Here is a 17,776-nt window from a genome sequence, read left to right as displayed (position 1 = left end):
CTTTTATCCTCTTTTTGTTTCCTTTTCCAACTATGTAGTAGACTCGAGTAGTGCGCTGATAACGGCCCACTACCCTTTGTATGATTATATTTTTGCATGTCTTTCTTTACACATCGACTCATACATGCACTCTATGCAAAAGTAGAAATAGTAGAATGTAAAAAAAGGAAACACAATGGCATACTTTGCTGATCTGCTATCACCACTATAAACGTAAACAATCTACTTGGTTAAAAAAAAAAACGAGTTTCCTGTATTTGTAAATTACATCTTGGGGGGTTTCTTTTTCTCTCTCTTCAACGCTGGTGTATGTTATCCATCTAAGAATCGTATTCGTCCCTCTTTGACTTGCTCCGGCTCTGGGTCAATAAATGTTCAAAAGCTCCATATCCCGATATTGCCCCCTTTTACCCTCCCCCGTAGTGATTATATATCCTTTCATCCTTGAGATTTCTTCATTCTTTTCATCCCCACAGCGGAGCGGTAACTTCGACTGCTCGCTCCACCACCGCGCGGACTCTGTCTGCAAACACCTTGTTGTTGCATTCTACCTCCAGGTCTTCCAGCCATATCGTCGCGGTCATCTTGTCTACCTTGATGGATATGCCGGGGACGGGGATACCGAGTTTGTGAAGGCGGGCGATTTCCTTGAGTTGTCGCTCCTGGAGCTGCTGTTTGGCTTCGTCTTCATCTTCGGTCGATTTCTTGTCGTCAATGTCCATGTCTTCTGCTTTCGTGTCAGTGCCGTCGTCGGCATGCTTTTGTTCTTCTCCCTCGGGGTTTTCTGATTTCACGGCTTCCTCATCTTCCTCTTCCTTCTTCTGATCTTCTTCCTTTGGAGAAGCTTCTGGTAGTGGCGGAAGTTTGGGGTCCTCCACGGGGGCGACGTTATCGGCACCAAACTGAGCTTCCAGGAACCACATGAGCCGTTCAAGTCGGTCTTCAGGGGAGATGTGAGCGTGTGGGTTTTTGCTATCGGGCTGGGCGGCGTAGATGCCGTCATCGGGCTCGCCGTGAGAGTGCGAGTGTTTGCTGTTGGCAGAGGAGCGTTTGACTGCGGCGGGGGAGCTCTCGACGGAGAATAAGACGGCCATGACGGAGTCGGCGATGCCGTCGTTGAGCATGTTGCCTTCCCACTCCAGTTCTACCTCGCCGTTGGTGCGATAACGGACAGAGACGCAACCCATCACGAGGTAGGCTGCTACCAGGTTGGCAACCTCCTCGTCTGCATCTTCGGCCATCTTCTCATCTTCGCCGTCCATGACTACGTCCTGCTTGGAGTTCTTGATGCGACGCATCTCGGGGAGCTCTTCGATAGCACCAAAAGTCCCCTCCAGCGCCCAGCGGACGAGATCTACGCCCGCAGCACTCAGTGTGAGACGTTGCTTACAGGTGATGGTCGTGGTGTTGAGGCCAGCGTATTCACGCAGGTCCTCAGGAGCCATGAGTGAGAGCTTGAAGTCGTTCTGGACAAGCACGCCGGTTACGAGAGGCGCAGATGCACCAATGTCCTGTGGAGGTGAGATGGAGGCCAGTTTACCGACGACTTTGGCAGTCTTGTCGGCTTTGAAAGGGATGCGTAGCTCCTCGCAGTTGCGGGGAGAGTAAACTTTGACCTTTGTAGTTTTGCTGGCGTTGAGGGAGAGGAGCTTGGACTTGAGACGCATCATGTTATGCTGCTCGCCGTGAACAAGAATCTATCTTTCGTGTTAGTCACAAGTCGCTCACTTCTAAACGCTTATTAGGGAAAGGTATAACATACGACAACAGGTGCGGCAACCTCTTCAATAAACTCTCTGTTCTCTACACCATCAACATGAGCGGCGAAAGAGTACTCCTGGACGCTGCAGCGCCGGGGAATAAGCACTTTCTCCGAATCTGCTCCTGGCCCGCGGCGCGCGCCCGCTATGCTTCGAGACATGACGGCCTGGATCTGATCCGGCTCTTGCATAATCTGCCGGGCCATGGTGCCCTCGACACTGTAACCGGTGATGATGACGCCGTTCTTCTCGCTGGGGGCCCAGCGCTCAAAGAGCTCTCTGCTCACTCCGTTTTGCAGCATACCCGGACTGGCGAGCATGACGCAGCCGCCAACATCATCGAAGCGGTCCAGGTTTTTGAGAGAGCGGATATATTTGAAGTCCCAAGGTCCATTCTTGCCGGCTCCGTCGCCGCTGGCCTCGGCCTCGGCCATGCGTTCTCGGAATAATCGTTTAATGTTGTCGTTCATGGCACCGACGTATGTCTGGTAGATAACCATACACTTTCTGGCAAGGTTACTGGCGTAATAGATGGGGAATTTTTGGAACTCGGTGTGTTTACCCCAGTACTCATCCAGAATCAGGAGAAGTTCCTGAGCTCGTCCCAGGGCGAACACCGGCAGCAGCGCTCGGCCGCCTCTGTTGAGGATTCCTGTGATGGACTTCATGAGAGCCTGCTCTCGCTCAACACGCGGCACATGCGACGCTATGCCATATGTCGACTCGGTGATGAGAACGTCAATCTTGAGTCCCTTGGGCACCTCTGCCGAGACGAGATGTCGATCCTGCTCGCGCGAATAGTCGCCGGTGAAGAAGATGTTGAGGCCGGCAATCTCGATGAGGAACATGGCTGCTCCTAGAACGTGGCCTGCCGGATAAGGAGTGATTCGGATGGAAGAGATGGTGTGAGTGGTGTGGTAGTCAATGGCTTCGATTTGCGGAAACGTGTTGAGGTGGTCTTGTTCCGTGTAGAGCTGGGTCGCCGAGTTTGACGCCGTGTTCGCTACACGGACGCTGTCTTGGATGAGCCATTTGTAGATGGCCTTGGTAGGATGCGTCATGAAGACACGGCCGCGAAAGTTGGTCTTGGCTAGGACATATGGCAGCGAAGCCGCGTGATCAATGTGGAAACTAATCGCCACGGGTTAGCCAAAGATTTCGAGACGTCGTAGAGGCTTCCTCGCTCTGAGGCAGCAGCAGGTCGAATTGGATTCGGTATATCACAAGGCAATAGAGATGAATCTCGGGCAAGACTGAGAACGGGCGAAGAACATATTGTATTCATAGCTGGCATACAAGTGGATAAGAGAGACATAGACAATTGAAGAGAGAAACTGCATCAGGGCACACGCCGCGGCCCTTTTTCCTTCGCAAGAGTACCAACTCGTCCTTCGCCTATAGCCTGGCATTTTTTTTCTTTTCTTTTTTTGTCTTCGATAGATGCAGGAAGATGGGGGGAGTGTGCATGGGATATATCGCTTACTGGCTGATGAGGAGCACATCTACGGTGCTGAGATCGAAGTCATCATAGAATGGAAGCGCTGCGAGGCCATCGTATGCAGGGTGCTGGCCGGCATCAAGCTAGACGTGGCAGATAAACAATTAGCCGGGGGCACACGGCAGCTTCGAGGGCGTCTCGGGATTTCCTCACCATGACCGTTTTGCCCTTGTATTGGATGATATGGCACGACCGTCCGACTTCATTGCCGCCTCCAAGACAGAGAAACATGAGCTCGTCAGAGGGGTCTACTGGCTCGTCTTGGGCGACTGCATTCATCGCCGACGCCTTCCGCTTGGATGCCATGTCGCGCTGTGGTCAAATATATCTGCCTAGAAGGGGGAAAAAGATGGGCAGTAATTCACATCAGCACGGAGAGAGGAAGCTTCAATCTTTGGTTATCCTAATAGTAGAGAGTGAGCTTCAGTTCAGTTCAGTTCAGTTCAGCGCCAACGGCCTCGACCCGCTGCGCAAAGGACGCAACAATAGCCGGATGGGTATCCTCAAGGAGAGTCTCGGCGGCAACGTGAAGTTTGAAGCTATTCATGGCGGCATCAATTGGCCTGCAGCGAATAAAGACAATAGCAGCGGCTAAAGCCCGGGTAGCGACGCGTGGTTGGCTGCGAAGCTCCGGTGCACGTGACTTTAAATTTACGCGATCCCCAACCTCTGCTGCGAAGCTTCAACTTCATACAGATCGCCTCCAGATCTCCGGCTCTTTAACGACGACCGCACGAAGCGCATTTCCATCTCCGAGCCCCCCGAAATCGTATCCCCAGGAGCCCGTCCCTTTTCCAGCGAAGCAAATCCGTATTCCGCTCGGGAGACTGGTGCCGATTTCGCGCGTCGGATGGGACGAGGTACGGTGACGGTGATAGGCTTCGCTGCCTGTTGAGCGCCTCGATTGCCGCAGCCGCCATCGCCCACCCCGGCTTTCGTTTGCTTCGAGGGACAGATTTGCCGAATTTGCTGCTCCTGGGACATTCGTTTGATTTCATTTCATTGCCAGCACAGCAGACACCATGGCGCAACCACAGCCGCAGCAACAGCCTCCGCCGTCGCAGGTTCCACAGCGGGCATTTTCGCCTCCTCAGCCAAGCCCATCGCCCGCAACCTCGTCACAGTCGGGCTTTGCGCTGCCTCCCAACAAACGAATCCGAACAGATGGCCCAATGTCACAGCCTGGATCGCCGTATGCTGCTTCGCCATACACCATGAGCCCGGTGCCTGCGGCTACTCCCCCGCCTCCAGCTGGATCACCGACGTATCCTCAAGCCCATGCGCAAACACCGACTGCCACAGCTGGGTATCCTATGCCGTACACCAATGGCCATCCTCCACAAGGCTTGAGTCTTCCAGCTGCCTCACCAACTGTATCAACGCCCACTATGCATACACCCCAGCCAGCTCAGATACAAACACCGGTGCAGATGCAGACACCGGTGCAGATGCAAACACCAATGCAGATGCAGACACCGATGCAAGCCCCGATGCAAGCTCCGATGCAAGCTCCGATGCAAGCTCCGATGCAAACACAGTCACCGATGCATGTGCCAATGCCAGGACCAGTGCAAACCCCAGTTCCACTACCGACTCCGATCACAATGTCCCAATATACGAACGCAACAATGCAGCCCATGCCACAAGTAGCCCCTCATCAAATGCAGACTCCTGGCGTGATGGGCCCTCCTCAGAAACCAGCAGAAAGGCCGACGAAGGACTACGAGTATGACGTGACCGATTCATTGGCCGGTACGGGCATCGATCTCCGGGCAGAGGAGCAGTATATGGCAGAGCTTTACTCGAATGCACTCGAGACGATATCAGAGGCCAGGACGGGATTTGCCCATTATCCATCGGGCTCAAAGTCTACGTTTTACGGCGCTGGCCCTGCCAATCAACCTGCTCAGCCTACGGATCTGTCACAACAGCAGTACAGTGCTCAGGCCGCTGAGCAGGCATGGCAGGATTCATCAATGCGGCTTGCTGTACAGAGAACCCAAGAAATCAATGATCCTTTTCTTCTCGTGGCACTGCTGCATCGCCGAGCGGAAAAGGTTGCCCGTGAACACCACCTCGGTCTTAACCTTGAGCTCAAGAACAACACTCACTCTATGGGGAAGATGAAGCTGCCGGAGAACTTTGCGGCGCCCAAAGTTACCGTCAAGACACAGCCGGGGCCGGATGGCACTGTAGTGGAAACTAGCGGTTCTTTCATTCCACAAGACGCCTATCTAGTGGACCAGCTCGCTCTGATGTCGATAGCAACGAAACAGAGACTACGTGAGTTGATTGAAGACGCAAATATCATCTCAAGAACACGGCAAAAGACGTCTCATGGAGAAGTACCTCTAGAGTGGGCAGCTGCAGCCGCTCCAATGAACGCGGAGCCGTTGGAGCCCATGGAAAAGGCTACCGATGCGAACGGGACTGGAATAGACACCGAGACTGGCAGCAGTACCAGTCCTTTGAAGCGTAAGCTCACTAACGCTTCCATGCCTTGCTCGTAAATATCATCCACTTACACTTTGCAGGTCCTGCCGACACAAGTGATACGGCCGTCAAACAGCCGCCCGCAAAGTTGCCCAAGATTGCCTCTTATGCAACGCTAACAATGCGAGATTTGGCCAGGCAAGAGCGCGAATGGGAAGAGGCTCGGCTGCGTAGACGTCAGATGCGCAAAGACGGCATCACTGATGCAGGCGCTTCAGCTTCGCGATCGGGAAGCGTAGCACCTGGCACGCCCGGATCAGTAGCCCCAGAGACGGAAAAGGCGATGACGAAGAAGGAGTTGAAGAAGACGCAGCAAATGAAAGCTCAAGAAGCCAATAGTCATGCAAACCAGAACATCACCAGCAGCATGTTTGCAGGATTAGGAGGCAAGAGTGGCCTCTTTGGCAAGAAGAAGGCAAAGTCGTACGACTGGATGAACGTTGGCCGAGGTGGAAGCGGAACCAGTACCCCGACAAGAGCCGCCCCAGGACCAGGCAAAGGCCCAAACGGCGTGCCCAGTGTAACGGCTTCTGGCAACATGGCGTTGACTACGGAAGGCCGAAACAGACTGGGAACGTGGCGAGAGGACAAGGAAAAGGGGAAGAATATCCAGCTGCGTGACTGGATCGCTGTGCTAGAAAGGGATGGCCGAGAAGCCAAGGCGTTGCAACACGCTTATATACATTTGGACAGTTCGAATCCTAAATAATACAATAATGATGACGGCGGCGGGGACCAGAGGGGGGGCGCCTGAGGGAGTGGAAATCCAGAAACAAATGGGCGGGCTCAGTGATAGTTGAAATACCCAGTTAGCTAACAGCGATGATCGACGAAGAAAAATAGACGGTGGGCTTTCTGAAAGAAGAAGTCTGGTTTGTTTTTTTGGGGGGAACTGCGTCTTCTTTTTGTCCCTTTTTTTCCCATTTTTTTCTTCCCTTGCCAACGTGCATATTATCTGAATGAATGGATGGGCTAAAAGGATGGGATGAAATGTGCCCTTATTTACAGGCATGTGATTATGGTTTTTATGGTTCTAGGACGCGGTATTTGAAAGCTAGCCAGTTACTTTGGACCGGGACAGGAAGCAGAGTCGATGAGATATATAGCGAAGTATGACAAGAGTGCTTCCGAATAGACGGGCTCTAGCTTTGAAACGTTAGTTGAGTCGTGAAGATGAATTGTGTGCAATTCCAAAAGGGCAGCCAACTTTGCAGTTTACGAATCGGGTGGATTGTGTCAAGGCCATAAACGGGCCCTTTCATCAACTTGTATAATATTACTGCTGTGGCTTTTATCTTGCCAATAGAGGATTATTCGCCTCTCTCATTACATTAGCCAAGCTTCTTCATTCAGTGCCAAGGTTGGAGTAAAATACAAAAAGTCTTGCGCGAAACACATGCCATATTATCAAAAAAGAAAAAAACTCCCAAGAAGCAATGAATTCGGTCAATTTCGTTCATCTCCCTTGTGCATAAGCCCCCTGTCTTCCGGCACATCATCCTCCTCGTCACTCTCCGGGATATCATCCAAGGCAAAGTATGCCGCCGAAGACTCTGGTGTCTCCTTGTAGCCCGAATCTCGAGCCAGGGAGCGGCGTCTCGCCAGAAAGGACCATCCGCCCACGCCCAACAGCTCAAGCAGAATCAAGACTCCAATCATGACGGTGCCGAATTTGCTAAAGCCGTACAGCACAAGGCCGCTTATTACGTTTGCCCAGCCGGCCAGGAGAATCACAAAGCCGAGATAGACGTGCGTGTAGGAGATCCACGTGCGGCGGAAGATGCGTATAAAGTCCATGTGGTGCCGCCAGCCGAGCACGGCTTGGACGAGCAGCAGCGAGAAGATGACGACGCCGGCGATTTGGTGAGGCGAGCCAAAGACTCTGTCGCTCATGATGATGGCGAGGACTGCGCCGCTAAAGGCGGAGACGAGGCCGGCGACTTGGATGACCCAGTGGAAGCGGAACGACTTGTCCGATCCGGAGCGGATGGCCACGGCACCGGCAGGGAACAGGACCAAGAAGGCGGCCATCATGAAGAAGCCGTGGAGATGGGCCAGAGGCCGCGACATGAGCTTCTGCCACAGCCCCGTCTTGGACTCCTCCATGGGCCGGTCAGACGTGCCAATGTTGGAGTTTTCGCCGGCAAGGACAATGGCCGGAGGGCCGCTGGCCTTGTGCGACGTCGCCGCCTCCATGTCGACGTAGAAGTGGCCGTAGCCGTCAATGAGCGTGTGCATCTCCAGCTGCCGGTCCGGCGAGAAGCCCCTCATGTGCTGCTGCTTGTTCCACGCCCAGATCCACGGCTGCGAGGCCGTCTCGGGGGAGATTTCCGTGCCCGGCCACTTGGAGCAGGCGTAGCAGACGATGGACGCCGAAGCCACGTACATGTCGCTCTCGCCATCTGCGGCCCTGGTCCATTTCGTCTCGGAGATGCGCACGTCCAGGTCCTTGGGGGCTTCGTCCTGGGCGATGAGCTGCGGCAGTGCGTGGCCCTTTGTGACGGTCCGCACGCTGAGCGTTGGGCGGGCAGCAGCACCATCGGGCGCTTCGGGATCGCCATAGAGGACAAACATGAGGGATCCGGCCATCTGGGGGCCTGCGCCAATGGCGGTCCATCCCAGTGCGTGGGAGCCGTTGGAAGCAGCTCGCCTCAGGGCAAATGAGAGGTGGACATCGTGAGCCTCGGTCGAGTGGTTGTGGTAGAGCGAGACGGCCATGCAGAAGTCGACTTCATTGCGGGGGGAGGCCGAAGAGGCAGTACTGCGAGGGCGTAGCTGAGACGACGGCCAAGAGAAGGAAGATGGAATGAAGCAGCAGCGAGAACATGGTGGACAGGCAACGATGGAAGTTGTCGCGAGTATGTCGCTTGATGAGCGCAATATCGCCTATAAGAAACAGCTACAGGTAATTGTAATAACAAACAATAGCACCAATTGAGCAAGACGAGCGGAATGAAAAAAAAGTATCCTCACAGCTCCATCATGATGGAAGAATCACCGTCTGATGGATGTTTCTCCGCAATCAGGTCATACGAAAAAGACAGGCTGATGGATGCGGAGAGATGAATAAAGACGAGGCTTGGACTAAGGTTTTTGCCATGCCTCACGTATGAACTGTGGCTTGTTTTTTTTTTTTTTTTTATGGCTGCAATGAGGGGCTATGGATTCGGGGTATCGTGTCCTGTCGTAAGCGTGCTACCCCATTATGCAAGATGACAGTGTAACGATGGGGAAATTCAGCAAAGATATAGGCATGATGACTCTTGTATTCTAGGGTTATTAATTGATAAATTGAGACTGGCTGATGCATCACGACTAGAGGAATCTCACGTGCCCAGATCCAGAGCATTACCCAAGCACACGTGCGATTTGCACAAAGCACATGTGCCTCGATTATGCAATGACACGGCGAGATTGCGCCAATTAAGAATATCAACACATAGCTTCATCTCGTCTTTATGAAATCCCATTCGCAGCTCTCACTACAACTACTCACAGCGTCAATCAACCAATCATCTGTTATTTATCCAAACCAGTACTACTTACTGTATATCCTTCATCCTCATCCATCATCCAAACTAGCCGTGTCAATCAATCGGGTATAGGCACCACAAGCAATGGCCATCGCAGTACGTCTTCAACACTGCATCTTTCCCTTACAGCAAAGACATTACAAAAGAGCCCCTGCTAACTCATCGACGGCTTAATTCACGCTCGTCTAGGCGGTCGGCCAGATTTGCTCCACCGGGTCAATCACCGCAAATCTAAACCAGTGTGTGAGATTGGTTGCCAAGGCGGCCCTCGGAGGAGCTCAAGTATGGCCTCTCTCTCCCTCTCTCTCTCTAGAAAAACTCTCTCATATATACCCCGTGTTTACTCCTGTCTCCGCAATACCACGCCGACAAAAATGATACTACTGCTACACCCATCCCTTTGTTTGACAACAATCTCGTCTCAGATGCTGAGACTCTGGTGAGACTCTGTCTCCGATCGCGATGCTCTGCAAGGGGAGATTGCTTGGTAGTCTTACCTTGCCCAGTAGTTCTGGGGGGGCGAGGAATGTTGGGCTTATAGCTGGGACGAGAGAGCCGGAAAAGTTGCCGCTGGCCTCATCCTACTCTGCGTCATCCCCATTCCCTCCAACTACTAGCTCATCATCTTCAGATCATCTTCAGATAACCAAGCTGACATCTACGATTCGCCTCTACCTGGCCTGAGCCAAGCTGACGATCAAATGCCGTTCAGGTTCTCTTTCTCCCAGAAGCATCAGACTACATCGCTGCCAATGCTCAGGCTTCACTAGATCTAGCCGTCCCGCAAGCGTCTTCTCCGTTTGTCCAAGGCCTCCGAGCCGCCGCCAAGGCCCACTCCATTGCCGTCCATGTCGGCATCCACGATACCGTGTTGGGTCAGGAGGCCGGCCAGCCAACGCGCAAGATCCTGAACCGGGCGTTGTATATCAACTCAGACGGCGTGATCCAGGACTCGGCCACGTACGACAAGCTGCACGTATTTGACTATGGAGCCCTCCGGGAGAGCGCCACCGTCCAGCCAGGCACAAGGTTCGCGGCTCCGGTTGACTCTCCCGTCGGCAGGATAGGCAGCCTAATCTGCTTTGACCTGCGCTTCCCCGAAACAGCCCTCGCCCTCGCCCAGCCCGGTCGCAACAGTCCCTGGGCTGCCCGTCCGGCGCAAGTCATTACGTATCCCAGTGCGTTTACGCTGCGTACGGGAGAGGCTCACTGGGAGACGTTGCTCCGGGCTCGCGCCATCGAGACGCAGAGCTACGTGGTCGCAGCAGCCCAGGTCGGCCGCCACAATGAGAAGCGAGCCAGCTACGGCCGCAGCATGGTTGTTGATCCATGGGGCAAAGTGCTGCTCTGCCTCAAGGGCGTGGCGGATGCGCAAGGCAACGCGGAAGACGGGGCCGTGGAGGAGGTTGGCTTCGTGGACATTGACCTGGACGAGCTGGAGCGGGTGCGCAGGGAGATGCCACTGCAGCGACGAACGTGAGTCGGCTCCCCTTGCCCAAGTACATACAGTATTTGTACAGGCAGTACTTGGTACTAGCAGTGGTGATCCAGTTGGGCTGACAACCAGAGCGTGCTAGCGATGTTTATCCCGAGCTTACCGTCGTCTAATCCTAATAACAAGCGGTTGGATGGAGGCAAGGCATCAGCGAATCCCGCAGGCTATAGTAGCTATTCCAGGACAAGGTTGTAGTTGGCCGTGGCAACGTTGTCGAAGCGCAAGCAGTAAGTGAGATGATGATCCGTCGTCTGTGCGACGCGGCACACGGCAGGATCCTGAGTCACAGCATCTCGGCCTGATGTACGGAGTAATACCGACAAGATGTTGCTCGTGCACATGTACAAGCAAAGAAAGAGGCTCAGCCAGGGGCGTGTGTGTAGCCAACAGCACACGCTACCTACGTACCCCATCTACACCTACACGAGATGCAGCCACTGGAGCCGCTGCGCCTAACATCAACACTAGCCGTACAGTAGCAACAAGTAACACGATAATAGTAGCTCGTTAAGCGGAAAGGGAATCAGAAGCCGTCCGTGAACTTTGCAGCCGTTGGCGCACAAGCGAGGGCATCTGATACGTCCGATCTGGAGTCTCTCCCCAATTGTGCGACAAGGATTGCCGGGGGCCAAAAGTGACTTGTAAAAAAAAAAAAAAGAGGAAAAAAACAGCGGCTATGCAGCGAGTCGAATCCCGAGTCCCGTCTACGCAAATGTGAAACCGAAACCTGTTGGGGGGGGATGGAGACTTACAAAACAGAAAGAAAAAAAATGGGTAAAAGGACGAGAGAGGCGTTTTGACGAAAATCTGAGCTGTCATGTCTCTGGTGGCCTGTTCCTTGTTAAACCGCTGCCCTGCCCTCGGTGAATTGGAGTCAAACTCAAAGTGGCCTTGCAAAGCACTAAATTATTGACTTTCTTTTTTTTTTTCCCCTTCCGTTCTCTCTATTATTTCGTTTACATTATGAATAGATATTACATTTCTTATTCTACTGCATTCACGGCCTGAGTTCTGCGCTCAACGGTCCAAAGCAACCGGTGAAATTATGCAGCATTGCGATACAAGTGAAGCTTGAACGCTATTTGCATGCATTGGTACTTGTGTAGGCGTCGGCAAACTCCAAAACTTTCTCAAAAAAACTGCATTTCTCGCTTCCAGCCACCTTGTTTGCAAGCGTTAACAAAGACACAGCGCAGAGAGCATAATAGATGATTGAATGTTTCACGCTTTTTTAATACGCGGTGCATATTATATCCATAAAGAGTAGGTATATTTGGTTACTTCTGTGTCATAATAGATGGCCGTTGCAATCTCATACATGCATGCATGGTTTACATCTATACACTCACATTCAAAAGACGTCCCGAGACAAAAACGGCAACATCTTGCGTTGATGCAATTTTGCATGGCGTTGCATTGCATCTCGTTTCTTTTCCCTTTTTTTCTTCTCTCTCTCACACACACACAAAAAAAGACATGCGCCCCACACAATGACACACACACCCCCCCAATCTATCTTGCATCAGAAATCGCCCATCGTGCAGTTGCATCCTGGAGAACTAGAGCCCTTTTTTGAACCAATAGCTTGCATTGGACCTGCAAGATGTGCTTTCCCGGATCCCGGAAGAAAGCTTCCTCTTTTTATCATTTCTGTTCTTTTTTTTTTTTACTCTCTCTTTTTTTTTTTTTTATCCGAACCTAACAAGAATTGTGAACCAAGAAGCAAAAAGAAAAGAAAATCCAACTGGCCATTGGTTTTAGTGGTAGCGCCCAACTGACATTAGCTGAGCTGCCCAGGTTTCAAAAAAGGAGAGCGGGAAGCATCAATCACCAACCAAACAGTAGCTCCGATTGGATCCAACCAACTACCTCTCGATTCACATCCGTCATCCCTACAGTGACATCTTGCTCCCTTGAAATCTTCTATCAAAAAGGAAACGGGGAAACCAGCCAAATCAGCCGCGCGGTCTCGCTGGCGCATCACATCAATATCGTGTGTAGCAGTTAGTCTAATAGCCGCCCAATCTGAGGTGGGCTGCCTCTCGCCTCTGGCCTTTTTCCCTTGCCGTAGTGAATCTCGCGTGTTGAAGTCGTCCCGTCTGTATGACGCAGTTTAATTGAAAAGCAGGGAGACGATCAAAAAAATGATATGTGACTAGCACAAAAAAGTAAAGTAAAGAGAGCGAGCGATTAACTCGAGTGAAAATAAACGTAACAAGGCACTTTAAATGTACAAGTAATGCAAAAGAAAAAGTCAAAAATTATACGTAAACGAGAGACAATTGTAAAAGTAAAAGCAGTAAATATTGCTGTGTAGCAAAGTCTATTCTATAATATATCTATCTAGAGTTGTCAAATAAGGGGGTATCCTCCGTAAGCCATCTTTCAGCTCAGACCATGTAAAATTTGCCAACACGGCCCAAAGACTTTTTTCTTTTCTTTTGCCACCCCCCGAGATTCATTGTACAATGAAAAATAAAAAGGAAAAAAAAAAAAGCAAGGGCAGCAACATCTAGGAACCAACAAGGTATCCCCGTTGGTCGTGATGCCCAACCTTCCCCCCCCCCGCTTGTGTTTTGCGATGGTAAACAATCTTTCCCTGCGAAGGGAATTGTAAACCGAGAACGAAAAAGAAAATCTTTCCAAAAGAAAAAACAGTCTGGACTGTAGGTCCCAAATAGTCTATATGCAAAAAAATCAATACCCAAATTTCCCATTTTGAAGCCAAAATATTTCCCATCCTTCTTTTTTGCTTTTTTCCCCTTTCAGATGCCAGCATGGTGTGTGTATATGGTATCCCTTGGTGCTGATTATGTAAAAAATCGACGTAGCCAGATTTCGGATGGTGAGCAAGGGATTCCCGGAATGAATGAAGATGCGAGATCGAGATCCAAGACATCAGAAAGTTTATCGAAACTCATTCCAGTTCATTTGTTGTCGCCCTTGCCAAGGGTGCGCTGGGGGCAAGAAAAAAAGGAGAGAAAATGGGGAATTGAATCCCCGCAAGCAAAAAAAGTCCGTCTATGTAGAACGCCAAGTTTTTTGGTGAAAATCCCATGGAAGTAAAAGCAGGTCCCAGATCACACCAATGATCCAAGAGTCAAATCGTGCGAAGCGTTCTTTCGTTGTCGACGGCGAATGGTGTCTGAAAAAAATTCCCGTATTGCAAGTCCACAGTGTGCGAATTAAGAGTAGTATCAAAGTATTATGTGAGGCTCCAATCGCTTGCGACAGAGCCTCGTGGTCGAAGAGTAAGAGAGTGTGGGTAGAGGCGTAAACAGCGTGTTATCCGAAAACCATTTTTGTGAAAGATCCGATCAGGTCGCACCCGGTGCTGGCAGACAGCCATTTACTGAGGCTGAGGAGGAGGAGGCTTGGGGAGGCCAGTGGTATCGTAGGCACCACGGCCAAAGTTGGAGGGCATGGAGTAGGACTCGGCGGCCATTGTGAATGCTGGTGTGAAGTTGGAGATCTAAGCAGCAGAGTATTAGTATGGATGGGGAATAGGCAGGGAGACGAGTGAAGAAAGACTTGCATTAAAAAGATCAAGTTAAAGATTGGAGAACCGGGTGTAGATGGGCGTCAAGAGAGCGTCAAGATTGCCAGAGGGCTATTAGATTAAGGCAAGTATGTAGTAGGTAGAGAGGTCGTTATAAGAGCCAAAGGAGTGGACTGGTTTTGTTGTTTTTAGAACGCCGGCGCAGTAATGAGTGGAACTTAAAGGCAAAAGGATGGAAAGGATGGATGATGGTTCTGATCGAAAAAAAAAGAAGAAACCGAAGCGGGAATCGAGAGGAATTAAAAGCTTCTTGCGAATAGGCGTGGGAATAGGGGCCCTTGAACGAACGGGCAGCTCGTAATTAAACGGGAACCGCCCAAAAGTATGTGTAAGAGTCGTGTCCTAGCAGGAAATCGGATACGCCGCTAATACACGGGTACCTGACACTGGTGTGGATATTTTGGGGTGTGTGCCGTATTCGGTCGATGCAAAGGTGAGCCGCTGCAGGGCTCCTCTTTTTCTTTTTTTTTTTTGTTGATGTTGTTGTGTGGGGCTGGTAATGAGCGAGAAGAGATGGACTGGGGGAAGGGCAGTTGAGTTTGCGGGTAACGAGATGAATATGAGATTGATCGTTGTAGAGAGAGGCAGAGGCAGTTGTTGCTGCAGAGCGAGGAGCAAGGAAGAGGCGTGAGTGAGTGAGTGAGTGAGTGAAGAGCATGGGGAAAAGTCAGTCAAGCGAGGGAGAAAGCAGCAGCTTTTTGTATTGAACTCTTCTTTACTATTGATTCTTCTTCAACTCATGCAAACACTGGCTTGAGCAAAAGGGAAAACAACACGCAGCAAGGGCACCAGACACCAGAGCAGAAGCAAAGTACCTTGACTCGCCACATAATTGCCAGCAAAGACGTCAATTCAATCCGGGGAACAAAAAAAAACAGCTGGAAGGGAAAAAAAAAGGAGGGAGGGTCCCGTCCATGGATTGGGTTGGGTGGCACCAGCGGTACGTACCTATCCGCGGCAGCAGCTGTCAGAAAGGGGGGTGTTTCTCTCTCTCTCTCTTTTCGTGCTACCCAGAAAAAGGAACGCTCAGAGGCAACAAGAGAAAGATACAAGAGCCCATCCATGGTTGTCTCGTTCCTGGAACAGGTGGAGCCTGGATGACCCTGGCAAATCCATGTTGGCGGTGCGGCGGGTGGGGCCAGCAAGGGAACAAGCTCCGGGGGTCGTGTTTTAGGGCACTACAGGGCATGAGGCCGGCATGGACGTGCTGTAGCGAGCGCTGCAGCGGCTCAACGGCGCTGGGGCCTGGTCGCGGCGATGGCCAGACCCAAAACGCTGGGCTGGTACCTTTGGCTGCTTGTCGCAGGTTCCTGGTTCCTGAGGGAGGCTGTCGCCGGGCTTGAACCTTAATGCCGATGGAGACGAGCCTGGAACCAGCCATTCGTCAATGGCACTGATGCCACATGCAATACTGGAACTCTACTACTACTGTAGCTTTGTGGCCGCCAAGACATGTGCTCTCCACGCAGATGCGTGTGTGCTCAGGCACCTTTTTCGACATGAGATGGACGAATGGAGACGGCATGTACCTCCCACATACAGTATGCCATTGATCCAAACTACTGCCTGCTACCTGCAGTCTAGTAGATCCCGAAGCCAGTCCAGCCCAGCCCGGTCCAGTCCTTCGTCCCCATCGCCACCCGCAAATAATGCCAGGCCCGGGCCAAGCACTGACGGCGTGCTTTTCTGGCACCGCGTACCTGGTTGCGTGCCCGCCCGGCCTGGGCTGCGTTTTTCGCCGTGCTGGGAGCCTCATCAGTGGAGCCCAGTCCGCACTGGCACCAGACAGAAGGGCCTGCCTCCCCCCTGTCCGTTACTGTATAGTGCTTGTACTGTAGACAGTAATTGATGGACATTGCCAGCGACATGCTCCGTACCGATGGAACAAACAGATGCAGGGTCCTGCAAGGTTTGGTTTGTTCCAGAGCCCTTCCGTCGCGCCGGGATCAGCTCCCCGGGAGCTCTGCTGCTGCTGCTAGTCCGCCGGGGAGCTTAGGGGGATGGAGACTGCTCTCCCGTGACATGACTCTTGACTCTCTTGACTCTTGTCCTTCTTCTGCTGCTCCTCAGTGGCGAGGTGGGCGACGAGGATGTGTTCAGCTTCAGCGTTTAGGGGAGACCTTTTTAAGTCCCGGGGAGACGGCACGATGATATATTGCACAGTGAAATCCGGAATGTCCCATACGGAGTGACAACACTTGTCCAGAATTTAATGAGCGGGTGTGCGAGTACGAGCCTTGTATCGTGCCCAGTTGAAAAGGCCCAGCCGCTACTTTAAATTCCCTTCTTTTCCCGTCGTTGCATGCTACCATCTTGCTAGTCCTCTTGCGGGCCTAGATTGATATTGCTGTCCACTCAAATATGACCTAGACGGCTCCGTGTCGTATATTAGGCAGTGGTACCGGCTTTGCACCAGCATCTACCCGAAACGGTAGCTTCTTTTCCGGGTTCTTTTCTCTCTCTCTTTCTGCCCGGAACTCTTCTAGAAGGAGATGCCAGGTGAGGTCACACAAGGCAGCGAACCTGGGCCTGGCATGGCATGGGCCGGGAGCCGAGCATCATCTCCCCATCTTTATGGCTGCGTTGTCAATGCAAACAGGCGACGCCGTGAAAAAAAAAAAAGGTATCAAACGATCAACGCCCTATCAGTCGCTCGGTCGGTCGGTCAACGTGCCACGGTGTGTTTTCTCCGTTTGGCTCCTATTCTTAGCAGGGCCAGGCCTATTATCCCGTTGCGAAACAGCGCTCCCCTTGCATTGAGTGAGTGCCGCGTAGTCGGCTTCGGCATGGCATCCGGAGTTACTTTTTTTCTCCCTGTATTTTCTTTTCTTTTTTTTCCCTTTTTTTCTCTTCTTACCTGTTTACAGCACCTGTAAGCCTGCAGCTCCGGGAAGATTGATTGCCTGTCTAGGTAAGATAAACTCGCGTACTCGGACACACATGCCTACGCCACGCCCAGCAAGGGCAATCCATCATCAAACATCTCAGAATAGTAGCTGGACGGGAGTGGCAAGTCACAATGCAAGGGACCGCCGTCATCATCCGCTTATACACTTGAGCGCTGCTGCTATTGTTGCTGTTGTTAGCAATATTGCCGGCTTGCTGTGCTCCCGTCTCTCCCGCCGATCCCGAGTCATTAAAATCAAGTTTTCAGCGTGGTCTTTGCTTTTCTGCTTCTTGTTTCTTTTTTTTTTTTTTATTGCCGCCATCCATGACTCCATCCGTGTCCCGCGGGAGCGGTTCCGGGCCAACTTCCCAACATGCATGTCTCTCGCTTGCATGCACAAAACGGGAGGCGAGAAGGGAGAAGACGCAGCGGCAGCAGCTGAAGTGCTCTAACCAGGCCTGATCCATGTTAGTGCCAGTAATACAGCGGCAAATTAAGCAGAAAAAAAAAGGATAAAATAAAACAAGAGTATATTGCATGTAATTAAAAAC

At 51.7% G+C, this 17,776-nt stretch overlaps 5 protein-coding genes across 5 annotated transcripts; 2 read left to right on the top strand and 3 right to left on the bottom strand.

Annotated features, from left to right (window-relative positions):
• Positions 1-464: 464 nt before the first annotated feature.
• Positions 465-3,564, bottom strand: TrAtP1_005798 (uncharacterized protein; the record flags this gene model as incomplete). Its single annotated transcript, XM_066112868.1, has 4 exons — positions 465-1,697; positions 1,763-2,891; positions 3,244-3,341; positions 3,412-3,564. The coding sequence occupies 4 exons, from the start codon at positions 3,562-3,564 to the stop codon at positions 465-467; spliced, it is 2,613 nt and encodes an 870-aa protein (XP_065968954.1).
• A 1,202-nt stretch (positions 3,565-4,766) lies between these two features.
• On the top strand, positions 4,767-6,981 carry TrAtP1_005797 (uncharacterized protein). The gene is made up of 2 exons (XM_014089052.2): positions 4,767-5,733; positions 5,793-6,981. Exons 1-2 carry the CDS (start codon positions 4,773-4,775, stop codon positions 6,458-6,460), a joined length of 1,629 nt encoding a protein of 542 aa, XP_013944527.2. The 5' UTR covers positions 4,767-4,772; the 3' UTR covers positions 6,461-6,981.
• TrAtP1_005796 (uncharacterized protein) lies at positions 6,982-9,018 on the bottom strand. Its single transcript, XM_014089054.2, has one exon. The coding sequence runs from the start codon at positions 8,467-8,469 to the stop codon at positions 7,198-7,200; it is 1,272 nt and encodes a 423-aa protein (XP_013944529.2). The 5' UTR covers positions 8,470-9,018; the 3' UTR covers positions 6,982-7,197.
• Positions 9,019-9,153: 135 nt separating this feature from the next.
• TrAtP1_005795 (uncharacterized protein) lies at positions 9,154-11,777 on the top strand. The gene is made up of 4 exons (XM_066112867.1): positions 9,154-9,380; positions 9,474-9,566; positions 9,997-10,760; positions 10,862-11,777. Exons 1-4 carry the CDS (start codon positions 9,369-9,371, stop codon positions 10,890-10,892), a joined length of 900 nt encoding a protein of 299 aa, XP_065968953.1. The 5' UTR covers positions 9,154-9,368; the 3' UTR covers positions 10,893-11,777.
• A 2,862-nt stretch (positions 11,778-14,639) lies between these two features.
• Positions 14,640-14,996, bottom strand: TrAtP1_005794 (uncharacterized protein; the record flags this gene model as incomplete). Its single annotated transcript, XM_066112866.1, has 1 exon — positions 14,640-14,996. One exon carries the CDS (start codon positions 14,994-14,996, stop codon positions 14,640-14,642), a length of 357 nt encoding a protein of 118 aa, XP_065968952.1.
• Between the last annotated feature and the right edge of the window lie 2,780 nt (positions 14,997-17,776).

This window comes from Trichoderma atroviride, chromosome 3, assembly GCF_020647795.1.
Source record: "Trichoderma atroviride chromosome 3, complete sequence".
In the NCBI taxonomy this organism is placed as follows: domain Eukaryota; kingdom Fungi; phylum Ascomycota; class Sordariomycetes; order Hypocreales; family Hypocreaceae; genus Trichoderma; species Trichoderma atroviride.
Note: the sequence above shows the minus strand (reverse complement) of the source record. Positions and strands in the feature narration are given on the sequence as shown.